We start from the raw sequence: 15,007 nt of genomic DNA on the forward strand, positions 1-15,007 counted from the left end.
AGGAGATGTATGAATATTTATAAATACTAGACTGTAATGACATTTAGTTAAGATCTATTCCCTGCTCCCTCTCCACACACACAGCTTGGGCTGTACCATACACAACAAAACAAGATTTTGCCTTTGGCAGCAGAATCCCCCATATCAGTATTGGATGATCTGAGTCTTCATTCAGTTTAAACATTTGCTTTTCTTTGTATGAAGTTACTGGATTCCCACAATTCTTTTATGATTTCCAGGTTACCAACGCCAGTTGACCTACAAGAGACAAGATGGGTCATACAGTGCTTTTGGCGAGAGGGACTCCTCAGGGAGTATGTGGTATGTCAGTCACTATTTTAAACTATTAAACATGCAGTGTTTGCCAAATTGAAAATGACACATTTGGCAAAAAGGACAGTAACTTTCCAACATGTGTCAGGGTGTCTCACATAGCAGAAAGTAAAAGTAATATTTAATGGCTAGAAGCCTGCTAGTGTTGTACTGCTGGGTGTTTTGTGATCCCACATTAGATGGGTTTTGAGGATCAGGGACTGTTAAGATGTTAGTTAATGCATGTCCCTTTAAGGGTCCAAAGCTGTAGTTTAGAGTCAGATTCCGTGCCATAGAACTGCTTAGCGAGTGCATGACCTCAATGAGCACCCTCTTACTTGAGGACAGAATCCCACCCTCAGGCTTAAAGTGAAATCTGGTGTTTTGGAAAGATGGCAGGCCTCTCCTCCCCCTGCAGAGCAGGAGCAGGAGACTGGAGCACATCTTTCAGTGGATTCCTACTCCAGCTGGATGAAGTAGAAAAGGATGGATGGAGGGATTCCACAGGAAACTGACCTCTTTCAACGTAATAGTTATGTTGGGGTAAGAGCCAGAGTATTCAAGTGCTCTCCAGAACACCACCATTTCCCAAAGTCTCTGCTTTATTTCACTGTTCATTTAGTAATTGACTAAATGCGTCACTTCAAACAAAAAGGTTTTCCACTTCGTTCATTTGCCTGGACTGTCACTCAATTTAATCATCTGCTCTGTATTTTCCTTTAGATTGACTTGCTCCATGAACTCATCTGAAGGGGAAATAGAATGTCTGTGGTGGTGATGATGCTTAAGTTTTTAAAAGATAATAAACTGTACTTTTATCACAGAGTTGGCATCTCTTAGTCCCTAGATAGAAAATATTGTAACGTGCGATTACTTAACACTTGAAAAATCCCCTGCCAGGCAGCCTGCCTCCTACCCTCCCATTCCCTAGGGGCTTGTAAAATGAGTGATTCAGTGTCCCAAAACTGGCTGGAGTTCACACTTGTTGCATGTGAATACTATTTTGCTAGTCTTTAAAGTGCTACTTGACTGCTTTTTGTTTTGTTGCATGTGAGAATCTGAAAACTCTGAAAGCACTTCTGCTGTCTCTGACTAGATCTTAACACTCTACAGAGACAAACTTTAGCAATGGGTTTGAATTTCCAGTTGTTTTATTTTTGGTAAGTAATTAAAATAGGGGATATTAGAATAATTTCCCTCTTGTATGCCTAGTTTTATATCTGCATTGGTAATTGTTCACATCTAATTTCAAAAACTTCAGTAAATCAGGGCGCTGCTAACCACATGTACAAGAGAAATGACTTCCAGCCAATGTCCATGTTGAGTCAAATTTTGCCTCTCTTTCTATTATGATATTCTATGGCAGTGAATTCCACAGACTTAACTGTATTTTTTGTTGAGATTTTGTTGTTTTGTTTTGTTTTTAAATCCTCCATTTAAAATTTGCTGCCTCTGAATTTCACAGTGATACCTTGTTCATATATTACCCAAAAGTATTAATCGTGCCCCGTGTATCTTTTCTACACCATTCTTCTTTTGCATATTTCAGTTGCATTTCAAAGTCTAGATTTTTGAAACATACCTTTTCCGGGAGCACTATTTCCCAAATAGTGTTCTGTGTTCTTATTTTCAAGAACCTGCTGAATTTGTATTTTCAGGCTGACGGCCTTTGTTCTAAAGTCCTTTGCACAGTCTCGTGGGTTTATTTTCATTGATCCTAAGGAACTAACAGCTGCAAAGAATTGGATCATCCAGCACCAGAAGGAAGATGGCTCATTCCCTGCTATGGGTAGAATATTAAATAAGGACATCCAGGTAAATAGGGACCTTGATTCATGCAACAAATGCATTTTTAGAATGTTACTGGGATTGGAGATAGCATCATCGTTAATATGATTTTGGTGTTAAAAGGCTATGATCCTATGGGAAAGAAACTAAAGAGGGATATCAGTAAAGTAGTCTACTCTAGCTTAGCTGTGTGCCATCCTTTAAGAATCCCACCATAACACTTTGGAACTGAATCTCAACTACCGAGCTCCATGTCTCAGGTGTACTACCAGGCCATGGACCTGTCAGAAAGTTGCAAAGGGAAACTGGGTTTCAGAACTATAGGCTCACCAAGTGCAAATGTGAGAGGGTTTTATGAGTTCAGCCTTTCTCATGGTTCCAACTTATTCCCTGCGTGGCTTCCAAAGTCATTCCATGCAGTGAGTTGCTGTGCACTTCTCATCCAGTTGTTTTATGCTTATCACCAGGGTGGAATCCATGGCAAGATCTCACTGACAGCATATGTTGTTGCAGCTCTGTTGGAGGCAGGGATCACCTTTGAGGTAAAGAAGTGAACAGAAGCCATTACAATAGCTAAGAGTTTTTCTTGTGCTGGATTTTTAAAATTACCTTTCTGTTGGATGGCTTTGCCTTTTTCTGTTACACGGAGATTTTGTCCGCTGGTTGGGGAGGTGACAGAAAACACCAAAGGCTGTGGTGGAGCCTTCCTGTCTTATCCCCAGGGCCCTACCAAGTTTGTGGACATGAAAAATGTGTCCCAGACAGTGAAATCTGGTCTTCTGTATGTTTTCACCTTATACAGTACAGAGTCATATGGGAGACCAGCCTTTCTTAAATTGGGTGTCCTGACCCAGCAGGGAGCTGCAGGGGGGTTGCAAGGTTATTTTAAGGTGCCATAGTACAGCCATCTTTATTTCAGCACTGCCTTCAGATATGGACAGCTGAACAGTGGCAGCCATTGGCCAGGTACCCAGTTTAGAAGGCAGCACCCTGTCAGCAGCAGTGCAGAAGTAAGGGGTGGTAATATTATATCATGTCACCCTTATTAGAGAGGTGGTGGATTCTCCATCCCTTGAGGTTTTTAAGCCCTGGCTGGACAAGGTCCTGGCTGTGATGTCTTAGTGGGGGTTGATACTGTTTGAAGCAGGGGGTTGGACTAGATGACGTCCTGAGGTCCCTTCCAGCCCTGTGATTCTGTAATTCTGTGCACTGCTGTCTTCAGAGCTGGGTAGCTGCATAGTGGCAATTGTTGACTGTATTCTAGTTTATATACTATTTTATGTAGAATACAAAAAATCTGGAGTTAATGCAGGGGTGATCAGACTCTTCCCAATTGAGTCCCAGAAAATGGACTTGCCACAAACTTCAGAACTGCAAAATTAAATCGATTCTCTTGTGTGTAACAGTTCATGCAATGCACTAGTGACCTCTGATGATGGTACTGATGAGATGGGGCTTTGGGGTGTATTACATAGTCCTGTTGGCTACCCTGTGTTGACCCAGACTTCAAATAGTAAACAAAATACATTTCCCAACCCTTTTTGGAATCTCTGTAGATTGCATATTGGAGTCTGCTGCAGCTCAGATCTCTCACTGTCTTTCTCTGGAGACTGTTTGTGATCACACATTGCACACATTCAAAAGAGTTGAGCCAAGCTCTCCCTCAGGGAGGGAATGACAATGAATACATTATGAGTCTGATACCACATGTCTCTGTACAGTAGAGGGAAAGCTCTGTTCAATATATCCCCTACTCAGACATGTTGATTGCCCATTCAGGAAAAAAGCACCATTTTAAAGGGGATTTTGAAGTGTCCTGGGGAGCCATGAAGATCTGTTCATAAAATCTTTATGACTGATGTGCTCAGTGCACTGTAAGCCCATGCTTTGCAAAACTCTCAGAATAAGGGCCCCAGAATGTAGTATACTGAACACACTTAATTTTTCTTGGACTCTGCAGGAGTTAAGGGCACTCGGCACTGTGCAAGATCTGATCCCGAAAGTTCTGAAGTATGTCACCACCCCCTCTACTGCAGCTCCCTGTTATGGGAAACACAGGGCAGGACAGGGTGTTCTGTCTAGGCTATTCTAAGTTGGGTAACCCCACAAGTCCTAGTTTGTGACAGATCTCCCTAAAGGAGATCTGCAGATGTTACTAATGAGCTAAGACATGAGGAAGGAAGAAAAATGTCACAGGAATGTCAAAGGAAACCCAGTTACACCAAATCCAATTAAATTCTTTCTCTAAGTTGTTAGAGCCTTGTTTCTGCATGGAGAAGTCATTGTGGGACTTAATAAAACATGTCTGTGGGCTGTAGGGACCAGTGTTCCCTGTAAGATTCTGCATCCTCTTAGGACAGATTTAGATGCTGCCCAACTGATTAGCAGAGCCACACAGCTAAGTTTTTTTTTCTGTTGATGGTGCACATTTGCACATGCCTTGGTGCATGTAAAAATTATTCTGTATATGCCTGGAAAAAATCTGCACGTGGATGGAAAAGATTAGAGGGAACATTAGTAGGGGCCCGGGGAATCTTGGCCTTTATCATCTGCATGTGATCTAGATGTTACTGCGAGTCATGACTCAATCAAATGTACAGCAGAATTTTCACTGTTACTAAACATCTTTATTGCTTATGCTGAGTCCTAAAGGGGAATGCAGCCTCTTTAGCATTAGGGGAACAAGTATATCTCAGCAACATTAATATCTAGATCTTTCTTCCTGTGGTTTTAGTCTCCATTTTTAACCCTTGAGACATGGCCCTACTTCGGGAAAGGAAAGGGTCAGTTCTGTATCACAGGGAGTAGAGTGGACATTTGAACTGCTTCCCTATTTGACACAAGTCCATAAGAAAAGTAGCAATCTCAGTTCTGGAGTTGCAAGTGCCAGTAATATGGCTTGTCTCTTTCCTGTCCCCCCCCCCGCACCAAAATTAAGGAAGAAAAAGCAGCAGTTGCCAAAGCAAAACACTTCTTGGAGTCCAACTTGTTTTCTGCAGAAGATCCCTACACCACAGCCCTGACTGCATATGCCCTGACACTTCTACACAGTCCCTCTTCTACAATGATGTTGCGGAAAATGAACAGCATAGCCATTATGCAAGGTACAGTGCACATGAGGACCTCGCTGGCATGTCTCTAAACTAACTGCTACTGCTCTGAGGCTTTTCAAACAATGTACTCACTACAGGCCTCCTCAGGGTATCTGTGGAAACAAGCTAACAGCACTTGCCTGCTGGAGTAAGAGACCTTGATTATCAGCCTGGGGAGGAGGTGAGCCCTCCAAGATGAGGGCTTCTTCCTAACTTGAATCCATGTTTATAACATAGCTCTTCTGATTCTCAGGATACAGGGCAGGGTCCTTCAGCACCAGGCACTGATTTTACTCTACCTTTCCTAGCTTCTAGCTCAGCAGTGTCCAATAGGAATTCAAAGATCACCGTACTTGTAGTTGTCATCTTTCCATATTTGCCACATTATATTATACAAAACTTTTATAGAGCCAGGCACTCCCAGGCTTCTCCCCTCTAAACAAACGCCCTCCCACTCTCCCAGAGCCAGGCATTCCCAGTCCCTCTCTCCATGACTTCAACTCAATGTCCTCTCCCAGAGCCAAGCACCTCCATCCACCCCATTCTAATTCAATGCCAGCAACTCTCTGGAGCTGCTGCAAGGACTGCTGCTGGAGCCATCACGAGGGACACTGCCGCTGCCACGCACTTCCCACCAATCTGTGGGGCGCGTGCAGAGAGTAAGCAGACTGTACTTCTTGTGTGGCTCTCAGGAGGAGCCGCATGTAAAGGCTCCAAGAACTGCATGCGGCTGGAGAGCCACAGGTTGGCTGCCCCTGTATTTGCCACAATGCCACATGTGGGGAGTGAGGAATGTATTGGACACCCCTGTTCTAGCTTAATTGTTATGATTGAACATTGCTATGAGCAGTGTAAGTACAACGGAGGCTTTGCATTGCCCATGTGTGACGTCCTGCAGCCTTCTAAGATGTCACAAGATCTGATTCTGCAGATGGCTCCTCAGCATGCCCCCTGCCAAAGTACATATCTCTTTACAAATTGTTGTTGAGCACCAACAATATGTTTAGTGCTGTATATAACCCTGAGGAATTCGTAATCCCTGCAACAAGGAGTTTACTCTGTAAATGGAGTGACAGTGCAGTACCGGAGGTGGTTCTGTTTTAGAGCAAAGATTCTCCCCATGTCTAGCAACTAGCTGTAATTTCTTTACTGTTTTACCATTTTAGATGGCTTTACACACTGGAGTTTAACGGGGACTCTGGTTACTGATGAAGATACGTTCATGGGATTTAATGATGGGCTTTCTCAATCAGGTATCCCTGTTTATGGCTATTTATGATGCCCCTACTTGGGGGAAATGCTGGGATTATTCTTTGTAGTCTGTACAATGCCAGCAGAGTGCTAACTGCTTTCCAGGAAGTAAAGAAGGGAAGGACCATGCCCTGAGAAGTTGACATTGTGAAGGAAAATGAACACAGAGTACAGTGCAAGACCAGGGAATGAGTGGGGCATGTGTAGATTTTGTTAGTTGCATGTCTTTTATAATGTACTCTCATATTGTCTGTGGTAACAATTCAAAAAAGGAGCTGAAGGCCAGAGAAGGAGAAGGGGGTGGCCAGACATTAAGAGAACTAGATGGTGCAGAGCTGGGTGTGGTCCATACAGTGCTTGTACTTCAGCCAGGTCTCACTAGCTCTCCATAAATCTTCACAGGGGATGATGAATAAAATGGAGAAGAGCATTGAGCCTTTTGGGACTCCTTAGAGGAGGAGTCATTTGTCATGGGAAATTAAAAGTAAAATATACTTACTTTTACTGTAACAGCTGTTCGGTCTGGGATTTTTCAAAGGCGCCTGAGTGAGGTGCACAGTTTCCAATGACCGTTAACTGGGAGTTGGCCACATAACTCACTTTCTTTTGAATATGCCAGCACTAATAATTAACTATTTAAAACCCCAAACTTAACTATCAAGATGCAAAGAATGCAAAGATGTAAACATTCATGGAGGAATCGTTGGGCCAGGTCAACAAAGACCATGACTCTGCATGAATAGTCCCATGAGAGAGATTTAGAGTAAGTCATGCCTCTTGGATGGTGTATAGTGGAAAAGAGAACCAGATCAAATGTATTCAGAATCTAAAAATAAAAGAGAAGGCACTGATGTGCCAGAAGAAATATTAGATTGGAAGTTGACACATGAGGCCCATTTGGAAAATGCCTGATGTAACTTGAATAAGGACAATTTTCACTGTTTCATTCATTTCTACTGTCTAGGACTCTCTAGACACTAAAGAGTTTTTTAGCTTGTGATCCTATGGAGAGGTGATATCTAGCCCAGCCCAGATTCCCTACACTAGCTGTAAGTTTGATTGTTTTCTCTTTCAGTTGTATCTGCAGAAGTAGAAATGGCAGCCTATGCATTGCTGACCTACACGGTCCTGGGAGATGTGGCCTCTGCACTTCCAGTAGTTAAATGGCTGTCACAGCAGAGAAATGCGCTTGGAGGATTCTCATCCACTCAGGTGAATTCCTGTCAGCTTGTATAATTTCAGCACAGAAATAAATGCCAATGCAAATTCATTTGGGACCAATCTGGGTTGCGTTTGACTCTGGAATTTAGGTGTTTTGCTGAGTCTGGGGGCAATGAATAACCAGCAGTACTCTATCATGTCTTATGGGTCTGAACAGTATAAAGAGAATGTGAACTCTCTTACGTTCTCTGAGACTTCTGAGGAGGGTGGAAGGGGTGCAGGAAGAGGGGAATGAAGTGATCCCATTTACTGTCTGAGTACGGAGGAAACCTGTGCTATCAAATGCTGATGATTGTGTAGTGTGTTGCTGGTTGAGAAGATTGATGTGCCTTGATTCTTCACTAACTGTCCTCTCGTCCCCAATCCCTGTAGGATACATGTGTAGCTCTGCAGGCTCTGGCTGAATATGCCATTCTCTCTTATGTTGGAGGAGTCAACCTTACCATTTCACTGGCATCCACTAATTTAGACTATCAAGAGACTTTTGAGCTTAACAAGATGAATCAGAAGGTTCTCCAGACTTCAGTGGTATGTGAGTGCCTGAGCAGACTCAGCTTTAATGTTAGCCATTTCCCAAAGCAACCTAAATGTGGGTTCTTTGCTGCGACTCAAATCATTTCAGTGAGAGAAAGAATGGGCTGTATATTGTGAAATCTTAAGATTTTCAGGCCAAGCCCTGATGGGAGAGGCAGCAAATACTCAGTTGTGAGAGTACTCTTCATCATAACGGATGGTTGGTGTTTGGTTTGGGATCATCATCACCATCTGCTTGCATTAAATATTAGGGGATAAGGAAGAATTTGTCATTTTTGGTTTGCTCTTATGTGATTGTATGCAAGTTGGAATGCTCTGTCGCATAAGCTGTGTCTACACGTGCACGCTACTTCGAAGTAGCGGCACTAACTTCGAAATAGCGCCCGTCGCGGCTACATGCGTCAGGTGCTATTTCGAAGTTAACTTCGACGTTAGGCGGTGAGACGTCGAAGTCGCTAACCTCATGAGGGGATCGGAATAGCACCCTACTTCGACGTTGAACGTCGAAGTAGGGACCGTGTAGATGATCCGCGTCCCGCAACGTCGAAATTGCCGGGTCCTCCATGGCGGCCATCAGCTGGGGGGTTGAGAGGCGCACTCTCTCCAGCCCCTGCGGGGCTCTATGGTCACCGTGGGCAGCAGCCCTTAGCCCAGGGCTTCTGGCTGCTTCTGCGGCAGCTGGGGATCCATGCTGCATGCACAGGGTCTGCAACCAGTTGTCGGCTCTGTGGATCTTGTGTTGTTTAGTGCAACTGTGTCTGGGAGGGGCCCTTTAAGGGAGCGGCTTGCTGTTGAGTCCGCCCCGTGACCCTGTCTGCAGCTGTGCCTGGCACCCTTATTTCGATGTGTGCTACTTTGGCGTGTAGACGTACCCTCGCAGCGCCTATTTCGATGTGGTGCCGCGCAACGTCGAAGTTGAACATCGACGTTGCCAGCCCTGGAGGACGTGTAGACGTTATTCATCGAAATAGCATATTTCGATGTCTCTACATAGAAATAGGCTACTTCGAAGTAGGCTTCACGTGTAGACGTAGCTATAGAGAGGAAAAACAAGCTCATGTATCTTAGCTGTGGATTGATTCTCCCATGCTTGTCTCTAGATCCCCAGCATTCCTACTGGGCTGTTTGTAAGTGCCAAGGGTGAAGGCTGCTGTCTGATGCAGGTAAGGATTCCGCAGGACTGTGTAAAGGAGCTGAGAAGGTGACATTTAAACAGACAAGACAATCTATTGCCTACTTTCATTTTCTTCCAACTTCTTCCCCCAGTGCTAAATTGGCATGCAGAACCAACAAATTATCCTCTATCTCCTAAGCTTTTGTTTTGCCTGTTTCAAATCTCTACATGAGGCTGTGACTAGAAGTGACAGGTGTGACATTAGAAAAGGGAATATTTAGGCTAAATGTCGGGAAATGCTTCCTGATAGGGAGATGTCAAGCTATGAAATAGTCTTGTAAAAGATTCCTTTTGGTAAAATCTACCATCTATACAGATTAGTGTAAGTTTGCAGTTGGGATTTCATTGTGAATAGTGGTGTTGCTGATGCAGAATATTAATAATTAATTGCACAAGTTGACACCCACCCCTGTCCTTGCTAGTGTGTGAGGGTCAGGTCTCTGATATCTTCTCTCTGGAAGTATCCGGTGATGCTGCAGGGTCTAAACAATGCTTTATTTCTTCATAGTCAGTGGCATTAAAACTAGACCTGATTCTCCCCACCCACCTACCCTTTGCTGCAGATTGATGTCACTTACAATGTACCTGACCCTGTTGCTAAACCAGCTTTCCAGCTTCTGGTTAACCTGAAAGAGCCTAAATCAGAGCACCATCGGCAAACTCAGCACCCTGTACGGCCCCTCTCTCCAGATGACAATCGCTCAGAAGCCTCCCACAGAGAACGGGCATTGGTGGATGATGATGACCCAGCTTCTGATCAAGATCACCAGGAATACAAAGTGATCCTGGAGACATGCACTAGGTAGTGAAATACCTTTATTTCCCCCAACGTGGCTCCATAGTACAGATTGGCTAGGCTTGTTACCAGCATGTCTTTCCCTTAGTCCTTCCATTTTAAATCACTTCCAGATGTTTTGCTGGTGAGAATTGTATCCCATCCTTCTATCTATGGGGGTTTATATTGTGTTTTTATGGTATGCACACTAATATGGTTCTTGCTGTGTTGTCCTTATCTCAGATCAAGTGTGACTGAACAACTCACTTTTTCCTTGTCCTAATAGTCTAATTTGATTTGCTCAAGTGTTGAAGCCAGAATAACAGATAGGATAGGTCATGTCTGAGTCACTCTTTAATAAATTCCAAGTGTTAAGAGTCACAAATAAAGATTGGCAGGGAGAGTTTATTAATGGAGTGGTGGTTTTTTGTTTTGTTTTTGCATTTTCTCTTACTCTATCCCTTTGAAATTGATGTTTTCTTTCTTCAACTCATTACCTTCCTGGATTGTACATATTAGTTTGTTTTTGTTGTATGCCCATGTGAGCTAACTGTGCATACCTCTTTGATAGTGTATGGTCATTTGTGAGTGCTTGGTTGCTGGTTTTGATACTTTTCGTTTTGAAGTACTTGTTGAGAGGAGGAAAAACATACACAATGAATTTACTAATTGTATGGAAAGAAGGTGACATTTGCAGACTACTGGCTGTGATAAAGCCTTATGTATTTATTATTATTTCTTACAAAACCTGAAGAAAACAGAGTAAGCCATCTCATTACATCAGGTGCAAAGGAAAATGTTCCAGAATATTTTCCAAAGCTGTATTAATGAAAAAATCCTTAGAAACCTAAAAGAGTTAGGTAATCCATTAGGTAATTCTTGATGAAACATGGCCATTCTATAAATATTATTGACTTGACTCTAATGTTTATTTGAGTTGCTCAGGCTAGTCCGAACAGTTTTGGATACCAAAACTTTAAGAAAGGATGCTGGTTGCCATGGTATCAGTTTGGAATCTGATTGCTGGTATGTCTGTGTGGTCACCATGGCAACAGTGTAGTCTTTGAGATTATTTGGTTGACATGGTTCCCCAGAGTTGACAGTTTATCTGCTTGTTTCTTATTAAAGAATGCTAGAAACTAGTTAAAAAGTCTGGAGTGATACCAGCACACAATTATTTTCATCTCTAAAACTAAAAATGCTTTATAAAGCAGCAGCTTTATCCACGTTTTACCAAATCGGGAAACTGAGACATGGGGCAGCAGAAGAGACTTGCTTGGAATGTTATGATGAGTGAATTGCAGGGACAGGAAATAAAACCTAGTTCTCCTGACTCTGGCCTGTACTGAATCCACTAGCCTTTCACCCCAAGCTTGAAATTTTGTCCTCACCATCAACAAGGTTGCTTTGGTTTCAATGAGGTTATAGAAGGCGAGGCTGAAAGGAAAGGAAGTCAAGATTGCGAATGAGGAGGCATTTACAAATGTCAAAGTGCACATCTACTAAAACTGAAAATTCCCCAAATCTTAATAAACTTGTATTTCCATATCCAATATGCCAACTGTTTGGGGTCTAGAGGTTAAAGAATTATCTGGCCTTGGTGCCCTAAACCTTAGCAGCAGCAGCAACGCACAAGGCACGTGCAGTCTCTCAGGCCTCACTACAGTGATTGGAAAGTCTGTGCTTCCTTGTCTGCTGCTACCTCCTTCCTGGCAAAAAGTTAAAAACACATGTTGAATACAGGCCTGAAAACAGATTGTCGTAGTGACTCTAATCCAAGATGGGACTCATCATTTGTAAGCCCACAAAATCCTTTTTTCTGGCTCTGTTGTTGATAGTCATGATGTCTATGAGTACTAAGGACCTAAGAAATGCCCAGCTCTTGTCCCATACAGATTTTTATTTCACAAACCAGCTTTATGCCTTTTTCCATCAGCAATATCTGAGTGGCAAGCAGCTCAGGTCCTACTGCCCCTAGCATTTCCTACTGCAACATTTTGCTAGGGACCCTGAAAATTATCTGGCCATCTCTGTATCACCACAAGAGCCTGTCCAGGTTCTTTAGCAAACTCTCCCTGGCTCAAAGGTTCTCACCTGATGCTTTGCCCACCTGGCACAGGGCACTGTAGGTATATGGTAACTGGAAGAAGGGAATCATTTCTCAGTCCTGTTGAATTATCTGGTATCTTTGTAACTGCACCAGTATCTTAGCAGATAGAGCTGTCTGGTGCCAGTCTGCTTTGCACTCATGCTGCGCATTTTGTGCCATGAGTTTGCACCAGTCTAGCTTCATGCATATGGTCACTTAATGTAGACAGGCCCTGATTCTCCTAATGATTCTCCTTTGTGGGAAGGCAAGTTTGTAAGGTTCTTCATCTATTCATTGAAGTTGTCTGTAACTAAGGAGGCTGTCTTGCATCAACACATTTCTGCTGCCATTTCTGCAACTTCCACCGTGGGAACTGCTGCAGCAAAGAAAGAAATTTGAGAGGAAGTCCAGTCTGAGGAGACTGATGTCGTGGACAACAAACAAATTCAAGTGAAATCTTTCCTGCACCCTAATCCTCCATTAAAGATGCTCTTTAACTCCTTAGATATCTCTCCTCTAGAGCTGGAACAGGGGCATTTATAAGGACAGCAATGGGAATGCATCAAGCTGGTGTTGTTACACGAGAGAAATTGTTTCTTTTGAAGAGTCAAGTGCTCAGAGGCAGTCCTTGGGAAGTTTCCCTTTTGGGGTGAGACTGCATATATGAATTCAGAGAAAAGAGGTGCTCTGCTGGAACAGGAAATGCCACTTCCTCTGAGGAGTTTGGCCTAAATCATAATTGCACCAGTCTTCTTGTTGTAATGTGTCACTGCTTTGTATTCTGAGGTGTTGAAATCAGTGAGCATCTGCTCTCTTTGGAGTATAAAATGGGCTGGAAGGGTTTCCCTCCATCTGCTTGCATTTTATCACAGAAATATGAGAAATGACAAGGCTGATTTTGTCACTGGTTTTCCTGGAGCCGAATTCATGTTGCAGAAGAAAATGTGTACAGATGTGTATAATAAGATCTCACGGTATTTGAACAAAACAAAAAAAAGAGTCATGTAGCACTTTAAAGACTAACAAGTGAGGGTGTTTGACAGTAAGCTCTGTGGCGTTTGTATAGCACCTAGTGCAACACAGTCCCGATACATGGCTTGGACTCCTTGCTGCTACAGTAGTGCCAATATTTATTATTAATAATCATAGTAACCAGGACACTCTCTTCCCTAGCTGTCATTTAGGCATTGGAGTGCATTAGATGTTCACAAAATACCAGTTTTAACTAGAATAAAAATCTTCCCTTCCACAACGTGCAACTTTTGCTCTTTTTTGACACCATGTCCCTACTTCTCTAGTCAACATAGAGGTCTCCAGAGTAGACAGGACCCAAATTTATTTGATTAAAAAACAAATAGAAAAAAACACACCCATTTGCCTTCCCCCTTTGCAGTCACCTTTAAGGTGTATCTTAGTGTTTCAGTTTAGCCCTTTGTTTACTGGGCTGCAGGACTTTCCTCTCAAATGAATTTTAGCCAACAATATCTTCACCTCAGAACAAGCTTTCCTAACGATATGTTTATAGAAAGTTCTGAATGAGCAGGCTTGGCTGGCTTGGAATCTGGTAACAGGATGTGAATTCCTTTAACCTCCAGGAACCATTTTCAGCCACAAAGGCCATGTTTGGAGAATGCCATTTAGCATCTCATGTGTCCTCATCTCACCTGCACTAATCAGTATACTGGTTGTTAGCCACAGAAGAGAAGCCAAGATTTAAACTGGCTATGGAGGCACATCTGCTGGGCCAGGCACTTTGCACTGCTTCTGTGCATGCCATACCTGTCATTTTCTAGCTGTGGGAACTCACTCTCTCAAAGGATGTGTCTACATAGCAAAACACAAAAACCCATGGCATCAAGTCTCAGATCCTAGATCAGCTGACTCCAGCTCATGCGGGTTGTGCTTTGTGGCTAAAAATAGCAGTGTTGATATTCCTGCTTGTGCTGGAATCTGGGCTGGTAGACCTACCTTCCTCCTTGTGTTCAGAACCCAGGCTCCAGCCTGAGTGGGAATGTCTACACAGCTATTTTTGGCCCCATAGCACAAACCCAAGTCAGTTAATGTGAGCTCTAGAATTCAGTGTCCCAGGTTTTGTTTTGTTTTTTTTCATGTGTAACCCTTCTGCCAGAAGGAGTCAGCAGGAACCAGGCCTGTCTTCGATATCCAGGGGTTCCTTTTCACGCACCCCCTGGGCGCCTCAGAGGGGCAATGCTTCCCCACTCGCAAGCACAGATTCTGAGTGTAGAAAAGAAACTTTTAATGAAAAAGGCAGAAAAGTCCTATGGCATTAGCTTGGGAAAATGCCACACCCAGAGTTCATAACCAATCCTCAAGTAACTGTCCCAGCTCAGATGGGTTGAGCAGTGTCCTTTGCCTCTCAGGCTCACCTATCCAATACTGTAACCAGCCAATCCACATACCCAAACTTTCTTCGTACTCCCCCTTTTCAAATGCTCCACTTACAACTTGGTCCAGTCTGTGCAGGCCTTCACACATCACTCTGATGCATTCCCTCATTGAACCTGAGGCAATGCCCCCTTTATGGTGGTCTGGCATTCTGCTTGCTCACTGCCAGCTACCCCACTGGCCGTCCTCCAGTTGTGCCTGCCATCTGCCTGCGGCTCCTCCTGCCAGTCGTGCTGTAAGTTCGTCGGCTCCTGCTCCTCCTACTGGCTGGCCACCAATTGCACCGTCTGTCTGTTTGCTGCTCCTCCTACGGGCCAGTCGCACTGCCTGTCCATCCACTGGTGTCTTGGGGATTTTGCTGGAGG

The 15,007-nt window shown here is 43.6% G+C and overlaps 1 protein-coding gene across 2 annotated transcripts in view; it reads left to right on the plus strand.

Annotated features, from left to right (window-relative positions):
* The window catches only part of CPAMD8 (C3 and PZP like alpha-2-macroglobulin domain containing 8), a 99,398-nt gene that overhangs the window by 60,758 nt on the left and 23,633 nt on the right, over positions 1–15,007 (plus strand). For both annotated transcript variants that reach the window (XM_074977981.1, XM_074977979.1), the window contains exons 27-35: positions 240–321; positions 1,971–2,127; positions 2,568–2,642; positions 5,039–5,204; positions 6,359–6,445; positions 7,519–7,655; positions 8,037–8,192; positions 9,299–9,361; positions 9,936–10,174. In XM_074977981.1, coding sequence (XP_074834082.1) covers positions 240–321; positions 1,971–2,127; positions 2,568–2,642; positions 5,039–5,204; positions 6,359–6,445; positions 7,519–7,655; positions 8,037–8,192; positions 9,299–9,361; positions 9,936–10,174 — 1,162 coding nt within the window. The remainder of the gene's footprint in view (positions 1–239; positions 322–1,970; positions 2,128–2,567; positions 2,643–5,038; positions 5,205–6,358; positions 6,446–7,518; positions 7,656–8,036; positions 8,193–9,298; positions 9,362–9,935; positions 10,175–15,007) is intronic.

This window comes from Carettochelys insculpta, chromosome 27 (assembly GCF_033958435.1).
Source record: "Carettochelys insculpta isolate YL-2023 chromosome 27, ASM3395843v1, whole genome shotgun sequence".
Classification (NCBI taxonomy): Eukaryota; Metazoa; Chordata; order Testudines; family Carettochelyidae; genus Carettochelys; species Carettochelys insculpta.